The 18,710-nt window shown below is 30.8% G+C and overlaps 1 protein-coding gene across 1 annotated transcript in view; it reads left to right on the forward strand.

Moving 5' to 3' along the window:
• The window catches only part of LOC112594992 (DNA-directed RNA polymerases I, II, and III subunit RPABC3), a 59,580-nt gene that overhangs the window by 37,742 nt on the left and 3,128 nt on the right, over positions 1 to 18,710 (forward strand). The window contains exon 3 of the mRNA XM_025340050.1: positions 4,536 to 4,722. Coding sequence (XP_025195835.1) covers positions 4,536 to 4,722 — 187 coding nt within the window. The remainder of the gene's footprint in view (positions 1 to 4,535; positions 4,723 to 18,710) is intronic.

Consider the following 18,710-nt stretch of genomic DNA (forward strand, 5'->3'; position numbering starts at 1 on the left):
CCACTCGCACCTCTCGACTCACTTTTTCTCTCTGTCGCGCGCGCACACTCCCTCTCGCTCTCCCCGGCCACCGCTCCGCGTATTTTATATTATTTTCATCTCGCCGCGCGCCACTGCCGCCAATCGCGCTCGCTCGGTCGCCGCGCGGGCGCTCTCGGAACCTTCGGCATCGCTGTCGCCCCCGCCGTCCGTCACCGCATTTACGCGGATACGCGCGCACGCACCGCGAAAACACGATAGTCCGGATGTAAGCGATGTGTAAAATTTCTCTTTGTTTTAAAATGTGTTCGATAAATATTGTGTGATGAACGACGACAAAAAAAAAAAGTTAAAAAAAAACCGCTAGGACGTGTGCGCGCACTATCGCGCACGGTAACCCGCGCGTCCCCCCTTCGCTCGGTGGTCGGTCGTCGAGAATTTGAATTTGAGTCACGAGGGTGGTGAACAGAGTTCCGGGGATCGAGTTCTGTAGAAAAATAAAAAATACCGTGGCGAACCCTATATAACGTTTCTGGCGCGTTGAGTGTTTACATTTTACCGTAATGGAGAACGGAGATTATATTATATTACATTATCACGCGTGACTTTGAACAGTCGCCGACGTTCACAATAAGGCGGAAATGTTGAAGTATAGAATGTTATTAAAACAGTCGGAATTCTAATCGTCTTGATTAAATATTTTAATGATATATTATTACGTTTAAACATCTTAATCCTTCTAAACTTGAAACATGACATTGTTATGACGTATTGATAATAATATGTTCGCGGTGTGTTGGAACACGCGATACGCAAACGACTGTCAATCTACCGAATTTTATACCTGCGGGATCATTTGAGCCAACGACCAACTCCGGAGACGATCGTTAACCACGCGCAGTTGTCGGTATTCGCGGTGACCTATCGTATCGTCTGTATAGTGGCGTAATTGGTCTGATGGTGAAAATTGTTATAACGAGATGCATCTGCTACAGTTCGCGCGAGTCGTTCAAATAAAAACGGTATCTATAAATAATAACATACATTATAATAATGAAAACGCAGTTTCAAAATTCATTGTTTAACAAAAAATGTAATTTTATCACTTACTACTGTGTATGCCGAAAATTTATTTTTCGGAGAAATATTACATAATTTTACGCTGAAAACTATTATAAAACAACAACAACAACAAAATTAAAAAATTTTGCAATAATATAATAATAGGTATTCTATTTCTATACATACTACAATCGAGTATAATAATATGGTTTATCGTAATATTATATTTGACAATCATTTTTCATAATTAAGCATACTTTTATGGATTACTAACGTATTGGTAATGATTTTATTTTAGTTAAAAGCAATTAGTACATACATATTTAATTGTAATAATATTAGTTTATAATTTGAAATAAGCAACTTCAATGAATTAGAAATCATTTGAATAAAATATATTGATGTAAAATTTATTTCATATAGATTTATTATTATTATAGGCTTCTAGAGTTATATTTTAAATAATATATATAAATATATATCAATATGTGTATGTAGATTAGACAATGGATTTTGGTTGATTTTGTTAATAAATAGTTAAATTCAATAAAATAATTTATGACACTAACATCTTTAATAAATCTATACAATTTCTGTAATGTGTTTATTTTTTTGTACAACTGTTTTATCTTTATTCATTTATTGAGTAATACTATTACGCAGTAACAGTTTAAACATATAAAATACTATTAGTTTTACATGATGTCAATATAATAATAAAATATTCAAAATAAAATAACATTCAACTTTTCTTTTAACAAAATTATTGTGTACAAATAAAATATGTAATATTAAATGGAAGTATTGATTTTTTTCACACTTTCTGTTTCGATGAATTTTGTTATTTTTTTTTTTTTTTTTTTGTGATAAGCATAATTCAGTCCATACATATTATTTTAGCTCGACTGACATAAAATATTCTATGCTGACCTCCATTTTATTGACCCTTTACTATAATCAAAATCTAATTCTGAATAATTTATTATACTCATCAATAAGTACAATTCATTTTAAAGTACTATAAAGTTTTAAGTTCTCAGAATTATAGAAATATGTGACTATTTATTAAATGATTTTAAAGTTGATTATATTTACTGAATTATTTGTTATTTAATAAGTACTTTTAGGCTTTAATTCTAATACGTAAGTATTTAGTAGCTATAAGTATGTGTTAGACTCTGAATTAAAAAAAATTATATTTTAATTTACATTAATAGGTTTTCTTCTCTGAACACTTTTAAACAAAAACATTTATTATTTAGTAGGTATAAGCCTGCTATATTATATCTGTCAATATATTGATTATAATTTTTTTTTATTTTGTATATGTTTTTACTTACCTGTAAATTAAAGTAAACGAAGAATTGTTAATAAATAACAATAAAAAAATATAAAATAATCAATAACCAGTGAAAATAAATTTTAATTATGTATTATATTATTTTATTATTGATCGTAGTGAGATTAATGAAAAAGTTTTGGGGGTATTGTGCCAATTTAAAAGAATAAATTAAACTGATTACTACATTGAATACTATAAATGTTAAGTAAATAATAATGAAATATGCTGTGAAATAGATCATATATATATATATATACCTATATAAACTTACCTTAGATTGATGAGTACAAAAAAGTCCGAAAAAAGTAATTTATTTAAATTTTAAAAGCATGTAATGATAATAAATAATATCTTCTTGTATAAGCTATTGATTTTTTAGTTCAGTTTTTTTTAATCAATATTGATAAAATAATACTACTGAGTAATATTTAATATTATATAAACTTATTTATATTTATATTTAGAGGCGAAATTCATACCAAATTAATTATTTATATAAAGCTTTATAGTTAGTGATTATTTAACTATAAAACTTATTGGTATAAAAAATTCTATAAATACTTTTTTTGTCAAATAAATTTATTGGTATAGTTTTAAATTGCTCACAATTTTATGAATGATAAAACTAAAAATATTTTTTATTTGTGTTGGGTATACAATTTAAAGTTTATATCATGGTATGTTAATTATTTTTAATTTAATTTTTTTTTTTAGTTTCATTTTTATCCGATATTGTTATCAAAATTAAAATTTTAAACTATTTTGATGAATAAACATTTTTATCTAATTGAAATATACAAATTGATTTGTAATATAAAGTAATATCATAGTATCTAATGTTTAAGAAACTGGTTTTCAAGAATTTAATTTTTTTAGTAGATACATAGTACATACCATACTATATTTAATATTTATATACGTGGATGGATATCAGGATTTTAAGTGTCAAAATGAGTAATAACTAAAATGTATTTATACATATCATGACGTATATAAACAGGTTCTTCTATAACATAGACTTCTATCAATTTGTTTATACTTCATTCTACACGTTTTCAATGATAAGTATGTAAAAAATAATTTTAAGATATTTTACGTGTGTATCCGTTATAGTTATATAATATTATCAATACTAATTTTATTTATGAGGAAATAAAATATTAAATTCGTATTTTATGAAACATGTATTTATACAATTTATTATGTAACTAAACTTCAATTTTCCTACTGAATTTGATAATAATGAAATAATTATATAGTAAGTCTATTCAATATCTGATACTTCATTATAATTTTTAATATACGTACCATATATTTAATAATAGCTGATGGCCATCATATTCAAAAAAGAAACACTGTTCTATCGTTTCAAAGTCTGAGAATATAATGACTACCTACATTATGATTTTGCAAATTTAATAATAAATATTAAATGTGTTTGATTATGTGTGTAAAACACTTATTTAATTAATGGACTCATTTATATAGTATAATACGTATGTGTTGAATTACGGTTTCGTATTACTGATTTTTCTCTTTTAGTCAGTTATTCAAAATCATTACGAATAATAAAGTAGAAAGGGTAGGTTATGAAATACTCAAATTCCAACAGTCTATTAAATTTCACTGCAAGCATGCACCGGGGTAGTGGGTTAGGAAACTATATATATATATATAGGTACTATTGGTATTTGCAACGTAACGAATCAATTATTTATTAATGTAATATAATATAGTTGTCTCCAGAAAGAAAGTTATCCACACTAAAACTTCCCCAAAAATGATTAACTTTTCATAATCCTGCATTAAATTTGTGGTCGTTGCAAGTTATTTCATAATCTTCCAAGCGCTCTTTATCTCTGCAGCTAATATTTACGTATGTGGTCTAGTAGTCATCGGCTATATGAATATGCTTATATGGTAAAATAAAAAAAGAAAAATTATATCTAACCGGTTTCGTTTTTACGTTTTTTTTTCTCCTATTCGACCGGTTTCTATTAAAGTGCCGGTAAATATAGTATAGGTCTTATAATACTATGACTTTGGGAAACTCGGAAGTCGAAAAACATTAAACGAATGTAACGAAACCCTAAAAACACGTAGATGAGACGGAATAGTCCCGTAATAAAATGCAATTTTTTTTTCTTTATAGGTGATAAATTCAGACTAGTGTTAGCCACCACATTACGCGAGGATGGACAGCCTGACGCTGGCGATTGGAATCCCATAGAAATGGACCAAAACGGCTGTCGGGCCGACAGTTTCGAGTACGTCATGTATGGCAAGATCTATCGGATCGAAGGCGACGACAAGGTGAAGGAGTCGCACAAAAACAAACTGTGAGTACATATTATTGTGCTTAATTCTCGTTGAATAGTAGTAGTGTTATGACGATAACCCGATGTGATGATAATAATATAAGCAACCGAACTTGTGTTGAATGGGGTGTTATGGGTCGGCGATAAATTTCGGTTTCGACGTTGGTCAGAGGAAATGGTAGTGGTGGTCGTGTTCACGATTTCTCCCACACGAGGCCTTATGATTATCGTGTTTGACGTTGTTATTTCGATAAAAACAAAACACTTCATGTACCTACACCTATTCGTGGTTCCGTACACAATAAACATGATCATTAAAAAAAAAAAACGATCTTGTTATTCGTCTATCGCATTGTCTAAGACGTATGGTTTCCTCCACCAGCCACCACCGTCATAGTAATGAATAATTATTTTTGTTTGTTTTTCGTCCTATAGTGTACAATTATTTTTAGTATGTATGTATGTATGTATTTTTTTTTTTTTTTTTTAAATTAATTTTAATAAGACGTGTCGGTCTGATTTTCGTACGGTGCATACGCCCAGCGCGATCTATGGGTAAAAAAAAAAAAAAACGTCGCGTGTTATCGCCGTGCATTGGCGACAGATCGCGCGACCGTTATGAGGACGCAGACTACATCGTCGCTGCGGTTGCCGAACACATCTACGACCATTCTGTCGTGGGACTGGGAACCTCGCTGTGTTAACTTGTCATGTTTCGATTAATCAGAGTGAACACAGCTGGTGGTATCTCAGTTCCATCGCAGAGCAATTTCTACGGACGACATCGCTCCACCGGACAAACGTCGTTTTGCACGTAATGTTATTTTTATAAAATATGTTATTATGATGATTTATGGGCGCAAATAGCGTTTACCCAACTGCTGACTGACGTATGGCGAGTCACCTCCCCTCAAGTCTCGGACACTATTTACGCCTATGAACTCGTAACGTAATAAAAATCCGTGTAATAGACAATTGAAATCCTTTCAATAGTTAACAATAATTATTGTACAAGTGCGTAATAATAACATAGGTAGGTATTGCGATATTGTACGATTTATCGTGTACCGGTGATCGAAACCATGTACCTGCAACATTACTCACGCGATTGCGATGATAGTGTTTATAAGTTTAAGGTATGCGTGTATTTAAATAGCATTGTTAAATAATATGGTAATTAATAATAAATACTGCAGCACCGTCGTGGAATTTATGAGAGAACAACCAAGTATATATAATTTGACGCTGTCGTCGGTTCGGAAAAATATATTGATAATATTATCACTATAAATTATTATAAATTATAGTATTGTTATTATAACGTGATTATCTTTTGCGGTTTGCGGAAATTAATTGAAAAAAAAATAAACCACACTTATGGTTTGGTTGCAGTAATGTCGTTACGTTATTACACACTATCATCCCCCGGTATGCAAATCGTTAAATTCTCACGCGACGAGTGTACTATTCACTCTGTGCGGTGAGGTAAATTAATTTAACAATACAGAATAATATACTACCTAGATGGTTAGATACTATATAGTATATAGGTATAAGTATCTATAGTTTATTATGATATGCATAATACATCATAAAATGAACGATATCAAACGATTTTTCGATATATTGATATCGATATAGATCTAAATACTGTTTAATATTGTTTTAGATTCTGAGCGGAACGTATATTTAGTTAGAGCTTTATAAATTTAATCTGTCAGTTTGTACTTTCGGACATGTACAACAACTTGAATCGTATAAATTATTGTATTATATAATATATTTTATCATTGCCATTTAATCATTTAATATATTACGCTATTCATCTAGGAAATGTACAGTGAATAAATATCGAATATTTGTAAAATCTAAAAATCCAAATAGATGCCTACACGAGCTATCTGTTTGCCACTGTGGTGATTTATAAATCATAATCATAATTGACATAATTCATAATATAATATTGCCATCCCGCGTATACTGAGCGTTTCGAGTTACTTCAACTTGTGATAACAATATATTATACACTTATTTTCTCTACATATCACTTACAGATCATTGCAGATTGATTTCCTAGTAGTGTACTCGTATAGATTCTTAAAAATAACAACTTGGGCGTGTATAGATTGAATTGTGCGGGGCAGAGTTTCTATTTTAAATAATATATATTTTGTTGGGTATACATTTTTAACACTCCTAATAGTTTTAAAAAATGATTCAAACATTACTACTTATAAGTTATATTATTATATAATTAATTATAATAATATTATTTTTATGCATTAATAACTATCTATTGTATACAACCATATTAGTAGATTAAATACCAGTGGATGTATCTAACAATACTGCGTATTTTATGAAAATAGTAAACTTAGTTTGTGAAAAGATATGAACTAATTGTCATTTACTCGTTTTTTTTATTTAGTCAATATGAAGATATTTTTGAAAAAAAAAATAATAAACGTTGTATTTCACAAATAATAAATTTTTTTTTTTTTTAAAAGTTTAAATTAAAAGTATAACTCAATCACTTATTTTGATAAAATAAAATAACTAATGTTCATTTTTATAACAGATAGTAATTTGGATATATATATATATATAATAATACAATTTATTTTTAGCTTATTGTATTTATTTATTGGTAAATACTAAGTAAAACAGTGATAGTCATTATCAAAAAAACAAATCAAATTAAATTGTTTAAATTTTAAAATAAAAATTATAAAATTCAAATAAATTTCCTACAATATATGTTTTTTTTTTTTTAATAATAACTTATTAGTTATTACTTTAATTCTTTAATAAATATTCATGTGTGAGTAACCCGTAAATAAATCATGTTTAATTTAACTGATTTAAAATAAAGTATACCGTAAAAAATGTCTATGGTAGTAGGTAGTTATTATAAACGCCTTACTAATAGTAAATCACTGTTATTTTATATGGTTGACTGATTGCCATATTAAACAATGATATATATAGATACCGTAGATTTTCTTCTACTAGCACATTCTATGACCAATGAAGTTGGTTTGTACTCATATTTTTAATCAATAATAGTAGACATAAACTGAAAAAAATTAAAAAATAAATATACAATTGTATATTTAAGGGTAAGGTTTTTTTAAGCAAAGAAAGTATTCATTTTACGACACTTTTAACAACTTTAATGTACTACTTTCAATATCTAATATTTTCTACGTATTATCAATTGTGTAATATATTTAGATTTGGTTAGAAATAAATTAAATTATTTTTATATCTTTAAAAACTAACTTTGAAATTTATACGTATAAACAGTTGCGTAAATTCTAGTGTTAAAATTGTTAATAAACTGTGTACACTCGTACATAATTATGTGCAAAGGCTCATGTAATTTAAAACTATATAAGGGTTGAGGCAATAAATTGTTTTGAATTTATTGCGCTAAACAAATTGTCCTGTACCGTAAACGGCGTAAACCAATAAAGAAAATAAGCCTGAATTAAAATAGCAGAGTTCATCTAAATTTAAATTTGTTACCATTGTCTCTGTTAGGTGTTTTTTTATTGTACTATTTGTTTGTTGAATTTTAATAAAATATCGTTAAAGCATTTTTTTTTAAATTTGCATAATGCTTTTTAAACACGAATTAGAAAAAAATTGTACTAAACTAATTTGAATTATTTTAAACCATAAACGTTTTTAATAATTTCATATTATCACGTAAAATAATATGAAATCATTTTTATCGCCTTTAATTTAATTAATTTATTTTTAAATTACATAGAATTTCATAAACGAAATATATAATAAAAACAAATAATACTTTATGTTTAAAATAATGATTTAAAGTATAAAATAATAATTCTAATAGGTATTTTTATATAATAATTCAATGATAATTAATAATCATTTATAAATTGTTTTTATATTACTTCGTTTATATACTGACGTTTACTCAAATTAAATACTAGATTGTGTGAAGGTCTTTTGATTGGTCATTCAATCATGTGCAAATGATATTAAATATGAACGGTCAAGGTTGTGGTTTGTATACTGATCATATTATCTTCTGGTAGAATTTGTTTTTTAAATTATACAACATTCATTAATTATACGTAATAGATACGTAGATACAATTGAAGTATAATATAATATACCGCTTAAACATGATATTTTATTAACGAAAATCATAATACTTACTTCTAATTTATTTAATTCGGTCTATAATAGATTTTTACTGTTATTATTTTTTTAATTAATAATTTCATTAAAATAAATTAAAGATATTACATATTTTTATAAATACTTATTTTGTATTTATTGATAGTTATGATTATTTGAATTTTTATTTTATTCACTAAATAATAAAACTAAAATTATTATTTAACTAATTATTAAATTATATCAAAATGTGTATTTATAATTTTCTTATTTAAAGAATATAACGTAATTTAAAATTACGCCCAAGTTTTAAATAATATAAAAAATTGTTGAGCAATTTAATATTATTGAGGGCGTAATGAGTAGGCAATTCAGAGGCATTTGTGTATACATTCAGTGTAAAAATATAGTCGTGTGGGCTTCTTACCGGAAATTACCGTTCCTTTAATATTTTATCGTTCCACTAACTGCTACTCAATAAATGTTTGCGTTGGAAGTAGTTTTTCTTCTCACTCTGCCCCTCCCCCATCTAGTTTATTAGTATAGACCTTGACAGATTAATATCAGTTAGCATGTTTCGCAAGTTGTCGATTTCAATTCGAGTACAAAGAATACAAAATATACTGGACACATACCCTTCCCGGAATCTGTTTTTGAATACCTATAACCTAACACATGAAATAAATATTTTAGGATTGATTTTCCTTTGACACACGTCACATTCCAGTACAGAAAAAGGTTTAAAGAGTGTTAAACTTATGTCGGAGTCTGACGGATGTTCAGGAAAAATGACGTGTTTAAATATTACAATACCATGGAGTAATAATAAAAATACCTGCATGAGAGAGAAAGAGTGACAGAGAGAGGGAGAGAGAGAGAGAGAGAGAGAGAGAGAGAATGTTTATAAGGGCCAAGAGTCGCGTGGCACGAAACCCCACGGTTGAACTGGGTCAGTGGTGCATTGCGGCGTGTACTTAATGTTGTATTCTCTCTTCAATCCCTTCTACCCCGCTCCACGACGACTACCGTACACTTTTTTTTTGAAGCTTTTATCTATACACACACACACACACATATATACTTTTTCTTCCCGCGCCCTTTCTCTCTCGCACTCCATTCTCGCGTTCGTTCTTTTATCCTTTGCCACCGCATTAGCTTGTCAGAAAATCTATTGTGCTAAAGAATAAAATAAAATAAAAGACAGGTGAATATAAATCTAATAGTGTAGGTCGATCGTGTATACACTACTGCATACTTAAACCCCTTTGCCAAGTGGGCCACGTCCGTTTCGATTAGGACGTTTATTGATAGCACATATATGATGGTTGCCAAACTTTGTTGTTGCAAATTTTACTGTACCTAATTTAAACAATCTATTAGAATTATATTGCGTACATGCCAATTCAATCATCGAGAATCCATTTAAACAGATCTAGTTTATAGAAATATATACAATCTAAAGTGTTATCGAATTAACAATCAACTATCTATTGTAATATTACTAGAAAATGAATTTTAAATTTTTGTTTTGGAAAACTAACAATATGTAAATGTTATGTTTGATAGTGCCTACCACTGAATAAATAATATATTTTATTTGAACAAAATTAAACTTTCTAAATATTACTGAAATAAAAATATAAATTAATAACATTTCGTAATTTGAATGTGAAAACGTTTATTTTTATTTTTATGCTACTGTTTGTTTTTTTATAAAATGCGTTTATTTTTATGCGCAATGATTTAGACGTTAATCACGCTTTAACCATTTTCATTCAAATATTAATAGAAAATTATCATTAAACTCTTCATCAAAGAGCTCAAATGCGTCTTCATGTTTTAAATATTATAATATATTCTGGTTAATTGCGGAAACTGCATTGCAATCGCTGATTTTTAAACTTTCTTCGATACAACATCTTATTAGTCAACTACCCGTCGACATTTGTCTAATATATGAAATACAATAATATACTATGTATACCATCAAACGTGCCATAAAATTGTATAAGCATAAAACAATTTATCGCCTGTCGCTGCGTCGTCGTCTTGGTGTTTTCCTCATTAGTAACGCGAATGCCGATGTAATAATTAATATAATCAATTAGGTACCCTGCACAGTGAACGGTTCATTGTGATGGCGTGCGGCAAACGTTTTACGCAGGAGTCCTACGACACCGACACCGTGTATATCGATTGACTACCAATCGCGGTTATTAAAAGTATATAAATATAAACGGTCGGTTGGATTTATGTATGACGGATAGTCTTGGACTTTTCGATATTTCAGAAGTCGTTGTCAGTCGATATCTTTGTTTGGCGCATACGCACACAATAATATCATACTATTTTATTGTTCGAGCGTAGTTCTCTCTTGACCTATATATCAATCGCAGTTTTCTCGCCGTGCACGTACGGCGAACAGAGATAACTATAGAGAGGCGTAATCCCGAGATACCAGTCGACCTGGGGGGGGGGGGGGTTGGAAACAACGAAAAAATTAAATTTCGAGAGAGAGAACAGTATATGCCTATAACGACAACGGGTTTAGCCGCCTCGGTGTCCCGTACAGGCGTGTGTGGGTCGGGATGGGTGTGGTGTCGCGGCGAGTGCGATTTCGCGTGCAGTGTGTAAATGACGACGACTACGAGGACACCGGACGCGGATATAGTTTCTTGCGAACGACGAATGCGACGCGCGTGTTGGACGCGCCGCTCTCCCTTCCTCCTCGCCGTGTGTGTGTGTCGGACGCGCGCGATGCACCGCCGCCGCCGCAGTTGCACGCGAACACACACGCACGAAAATACACACGCACACGGACGCACGCACACACACGTGTGCGCAGGCGCACGGCCGTCGAGCACGCAATAATTGTGCAACGTCGTAGTTGATGGCAAGCGGCATCTCCGCTACGTCGCCGTCGTGTCGTCGTCGTCGTTCATTTCATTCTTCGGTCGTTCGTGGCAGAGGCCGACCGACCGTCGGCGGCAGCGGCGGTGGCGCCGTTACGCGAACGGCCGGCGAACAGTCGGTGCGGTGCCTGCGGACGCGTCGGTGCCGCCGCATCGCTACGTCCGTGTTTCTCTAGAGCCGTTCGATCAGTTGTGTGTTGCACACAAGCGGTCGGCGCTCGGTGCGTGTCGCGTTGTCGTTTTCTTTTTAATATCCGTTCGCTCGGCATAGTATCACTCGGCCGCCGTCCACGCCACTGCGCCATCGCACACGTCGTTGTTTCGTACGGGTGCTCGAAGACCGTACCAGAAGTGTTTTTGACATGGACACACGGTTTTCACCGTTCCCAAATCATGTAAATGCACTATCTGGTACGACACTTCGGCGCCCATTTTTCTTCTGTCCGTCTGTCCGTCACTATTATACGCTATGCTGGGATCGTATCGCTGCCGCCGCCACCGCCGCCGCCACCACTGTCACTCGGCGAACGGCCATGACGACGACGACGACTTCGACGGCGACTTCCTCGAGCAGTTACTGTTTTGAATTTTTTATGTTTTTTGTTTTTTACAAATCGATTATTACACATCGCGCCTACGCGTATTGATCGCAATTTTCTGCATTTCCGACGTGCGCATCTAAATTTTTCTGCTCACGGTACAATCGAATTCGATCTGTACGATTCATAATACATTCTATCGTGACTCGTTTATTGCGTCAGTCGCATGCTGTATAGTCGAGTAGTTGTTGCGATGAATGTCGAGAGTGTAATATTGTTGTAGGCGTGTAAGTGTAATAAATGTTTATGCGTTATGCGTAATATCATCATGATATTCAATTTGGCATTAGTAAATTATTTTATTGTCATAATACGCGTTTTTAGCGCGGCATTTGGCCCGCAGCGGTGCACTTCGTCCGAATCCGCAACGCTATAACCTAACCGGGTCGGTCTATTTTTAATCGGCCACTGCTAAATGAAACTAAAGGTATTGCACGCGTACTCGTTTTGTCCGCGCACCCGCGCGATATTGCAATTCGCAACGGGGAAAACGACACGGGGTATAATCCATCCAGTTCATCTTGACGACAGTTCCGGTTTTGAAACAATGTCATTGGTCCGAAAACCGTTTTTTCCTATGTAATATTGTGTGGTTTTCGGACCACGGGGTGTTTTTTTTTTAAACCGTGTAACGGTTGCCGAGCTTTAAGCCGAACCGGGCTAGTTATACATACTCCGCGACCGTTTCAAATTTTCCGATATTGCTGTCGTGTTTTTTACCGCAGTGTAATGTATGCTTATTTTTTTTCGCTCGTTGACTTATATAATAATATATTAGTATGATATGATGTATACACGTTCGCAGTTTCTTAGCCTTGTTGTCGCTACACGCGCATGCGCGTAACGGACGCCGGCTACTCTTTATATTGCAATAATTAATACGAGCAGCCAAACAAAATGTATATACTTCGAATATTAATATTATTATTATTACTATATAAATAGGTAATGAGTGTTATTATTTACGCATTTGTTGTGCATTGTTTGTTCTCGACCACGACGGTCAGGCTGCAGTTGGGACGTTATAATATTAAATATGTGGATTATGTATTTTAAATCCATTGGTTCCAAGAGTTCATCGTGCGCGCTGAGTACCTACTATTATTGTTTATATAACTACCTAAATTTTAAGTGCAATATACGTTATTATTGTTACTTAGTATATGATAATACAATTGCCAGTAATATAATAATGTTATTACATTACATACCTGCGCATTAAATCGACCGCCGAGAACGCATAATTATTGACAAAACATAATTCAACGAGTTAACGAGCTTGCGTTATAATATGTAATATTATAATATATACAACTTTTACGACGAGTATAGTATTATAATATACATAATTTTTAGACAATTACATAAGTCTGCCGCGACAAATATTCTTGTTCGGCTCTTGGAATCGGTCCCACTAAATTGTTATGTAAACTTGATTTATTTACTTTTTGTATCACGTTAAACTGTTAATTATTATAATAATGTATATTATAAAATTTTAGGTTTATTGTCATTGTAGTATTTTTAGTATTTTTATTGTATTTTTTTTTTTTTAATTTTCCTCTTACAGCATACTTGAAAATTAGTAATTAACATAAGAATATGTATGTATATCATGCAAGCGTGCACGTGTAAACTGTTTAACTGCAGTTAATATTATAGGTACTTTCGTCTGTTTAATTTTATTATTATGTAATATATTTATATATATATTTTAAAAACTAGATTTTAATTACTGAATAAAACTATTCTAGTTTGCATATTATATTATAATATTATGTTATTAATCTCTGGGAAAGTCAGTAATTATGAAATCAACTGGATTTTCGTGTTTTTTTTTTTTACTTTTCCCCCTCTATTACTAAAAGTAAATAAATATTATATAATGGTTATATATAATTACCACCGTTTTCTTTCGAAAAACAATTAGAGGTCCGTTAATAACGTATATTAAATTTTATATTTATGTAAATTGTCTATACATAAATACATTACATTATAATATAGACGTCTAAAACTCTAACCCAATAACTACACATTTAGAACACTTTGAGAACGGTTAATAGGATCTCTTGTTGGTAAATTTTTCAGAATTCAATTCATATAATGTGACAATTTATTGTTGGTATGTACTGCAGTTACTGAGCAGTTAACAGGTCATCGTCGTTTTGTATATATGTTCGTAAAATAAACTGTACGAAAACGAAGCGAGTTATTAAATGGCGACCATCGTGTGTGTGTGTGTTTTAATATAATGAACAATTTATTATCATTTAACGTCGTGTACGGGTAGGAGAGGTTAGTCGACCTCTGCTTCAATAATAGTAATAATTATTATTGTCACCGTCTAAAACACTGCGGGCCATATTATCCATATTATTCTGGTACCTATATTATAACCTTTGACGCGGCTACATCATGGTAGTGATCGACTGACATTCCATCGACAGCGACGGCGAAAGGTCGTCCCGGCGACGATTCACTGTTCAATCGAATAATAATAGCAGCGATACAATATGACTTTTATGAAACATAAGCATAGCCGATATGGGCCCAGCTAATCGCAATCCGTCACTCACAGCTGTAAATTGTGCGTCTAAAATTTAGCCTATCCGGTAGCATACTCGTGATATTTACAGAAAGCCGCTGCAACAGTGAATAATGTTATAGCATTCGACTGTTTATGATAATCGAGACCAATAATACGCAAATACACAATTGCATAAATAAGGATTCGCTAAGCACACACATCCCTATTTTTCATTTAATAATAAATGTATTCAAATTCTGATGTTTAAATGTTAGATTTACTTAAAAATTGTATTTTAAAATTCTTAAAATTGTTTTGTACTGTTCAAGTGTCATACTTCAATGAATAAACTTCCTTTTTTCCAAATAAAAACCTATGGATGTGTTTTTTTTATAAATTATTTAGTGAAAACATTTTTAAAAATTTCCATAGGTACCTATAATTCAAAATTTAAATGAATAGTATTTCAGTTATCAAAATAAGTATCCTTTAAAATGGTTTTATAAAAGTATAAAATAGGTATTATATTATTGATCTAGTATTTATTATACTTAGACTATTTATACATTTTTAAGAATTTTGAAATTAATTAATAAAATTATCAAGTCACCATAATCCTTTTATCTTCCAAACCTATATTATCATGGACTTTTTATCTTTAATAAATAAAGTAGAACTCAAAGACTACTCGTTAGAATTTTAATATTGATACTTAAACTCATTTTCAGAAAAATTGCCCACTTAATAATTTATAGTAAAAAAGGAGGATTCTTATTTAAAAACATTGTCTTAAAATATAATTAAAAAATTCCAAAGATCAACATTTTTAATAACTGTAATATTAAAGAAAAAAATGGGGTGAGCTTACTTAAGGAATCGCTCTGTACATATTATACATTTACGTATGTTCGCCCCTGCAGGTTACAAGTACTGCATCAGCATAACCCTATAAAAGAGAATAGCTTGAACGCACGCGACGTTCGTTATAATTCAGGTCTTTGCATGTAATTTACTACTGTAATATTATGTTGTATATATCACACCCATGCACGCTCTATCCTACGCCCCGTGGTTGTGTCTAAATTGACGTACGACCTCTATTCGACTGTATGTACATAACTACGAAAAGCGTACAGTTCTTTAAGCTAATATCAGCAAGTATTTCTTAAATACATTTGATTTATGACTTAAATTTCAAAATAACCTAACCATGCGTGTCTATAATGTTAAAACTCTAAATTTTCAGCAAAAAGAAATCTCCTGATTATATATATAAATCTAAATTCGAGTAAGTAACGTCTTCATTTTTCAGTTTTCCTGACCTATAATTGTTATTATTTATCGAATTTCAATTTTCTACTAAAAAGTTTCGCGCAAACTAACTAAATTACGTTTTGCATGACGCCCTGTATACTGATAACATGCGTGTAACATTTATTGTTCAATAATATTAATACACCTACGAAATTTATTTCTAATAATAAATGACATTACTGCCACAATAAGTATATTATGTGGTATTGTGCAAAGACGACGACGTATATTAACCAGGAATATTACAGTGCATTAGGTCGACGTGACATAATATCGATCCAACCTATGTGGTTGTATATTGTAATGTTTTATAGTCTTTAACACACGACGAGCAGTCTAATGAGATGACATTTATTTACGCTAATATTATAGTTTGTAATTGTATTTTTTATTCATAAACCGATTATGTCTGGTTCGCAATTGTTTTGTTAGTAACCTGTGTCACCACGAATCGAACTTGCAATCACCAGTATATCTATTATGTATATTACTTTAATCTTACGTTTATGTATATTATACATTACCTATTTAATAATATATTATCCGTCGATAAATAACATGACAAATAAAATATATATATATGTAAAGTACCTAGTTACTGTGGTATATGTATAGGTACGCACAATTGGGTACTTGCAATCGATTAATACGATTATAAATCTTTTATTTACGACAATCAAAATATTTTTTCTTACACAAGTGATTTAATATTATCTTTAATTTAACGTAAAACACTAATTATCTCAAAAACTATTAATGGTTTATTTTTTTTATTAACAGTTAAGTTCTTTACTTTTCTATAGGTATTACAAATTGTTTTAATAATACTCCAAAGCAGAATATTGTTTGGAATGTTAAGATATTTATAAATTTAATTATTAAATTTCAAACAAATATTTAATAAATTATAACTCATAAGAGTAATTTAAAGTGTATGTACTATTCCATTCTAATCATCCTAAAACAAAAATAATTATAAATTAACTTCTCATCCAAAATTCGATTTTTATGCATAGAGGTTCAATGAAAAATATTCTACATTAGAAAAAAAAACTGCCAACAAATGACTAAAATAGTAATATATATAAATTTTCGAAAATATGTGATAGTTTTTGAAATATTTTTTTATAAAATAATATGTTGCATACAATTAAATCGTCATCCTATAACGCCACATAATTTGTAACTCTATCGGCAACTTTATTAAGGCCCACTGCCGACGGTCGTTGTATAAAGTCATTTTTCTCGGTTTTTCTCTGTATTTCACTATTGCTCATCATAGTCTTCTTCAACAATAAAAGCATACGACAACGATAGTTGTACGGCGGTTATGTCCGTGGCGTGTTTTGCGCGATATACAAAATTATATAAAAATGTCAAGGCCACTGAAGGGCAACAGAGCGAACACACTGCACCGTTTACACCATAACATAATACGTAGTAACTACCTATAAAGTAATGATATAAAATATTACACATAGAAAACGCAATTTATAGTATTTCCGCAGCATACTATTCGTGGTGAGGAGAACAAACAAAAAAATATTTAATATAAAGACTCAGAGGCTACATAAATATAATATAAAATTTACCTAATCCTTTAATATAATTCACTAACTGCTGTTCGGCATCGATGAACCGCGCACAATCAATATAATATAATATATAAACGTCGTAATAATACGCATGTATGTGTTGAACCTTAAACCTACTTTTGTCCTGTATTGTAGATGGAGATATGTATATTGAATATACACCTCTTGACTCATGTAATGTATAATATATAGTTAGGATTCGATTATTATAAACAATGAATATAGAGGGGAGTAGAGAAAATGCACGCGATCTAAGCCTATGTGCGACGCACTAGTCGTTATTATATTTTATATTATCATAATTATTTATTATAATAATATGCAAACTACATTTATGTTTTCGATTGATAAGAATATCAAAACATGTTTTTATTTTTAATTCTTTCCGCATTTGTAATATTATAATTTATATAATTGTATAGGTATATAATATCTAAATATATATAAGACCACGTGTGCTGTGTTATTATACAGGGTGATTCATCCAGCGCCCTTACCCCTATTTTTCCTAACTATTCTATGCCAATTTCAATAATCATCTATTCGTCGGAATAGCTAACACTACACATATTACTCTATGTATTTTTTAATTTGTGTTTGCTAAATTTCATGACTATGTCTGTATGTAAATTATATTGTTAAATAACTATTGAGGAACCAGCCAGAACTTTAAATAAATAAACAGACAATGAATTTATTGAAATTCTGATTCTTAGAGTTTTCATATAGATCTTTTTTTAAATTTAGTTTAATAGCTAAACTATGCTTGTCCAAATTTCGATTTATTTATATCAACTTTTCCAAAAAAATTATTACTACCTTAAGATATCATAAAAAAAGGTAACATACTTTTTCAAGAAAAAAAATTGATATCACTACTGGATTCATATATTTTGTGTTAAAAATC

The sequence above is a fragment of the Melanaphis sacchari genome, unplaced genomic scaffold (assembly GCF_002803265.2).
Source record: "Melanaphis sacchari strain LSU unplaced genomic scaffold, SCAv2.0 Contig24_pilon_pilon, whole genome shotgun sequence".
NCBI classification, from domain to species: Eukaryota; Metazoa; Arthropoda; class Insecta; order Hemiptera; family Aphididae; genus Melanaphis; species Melanaphis sacchari.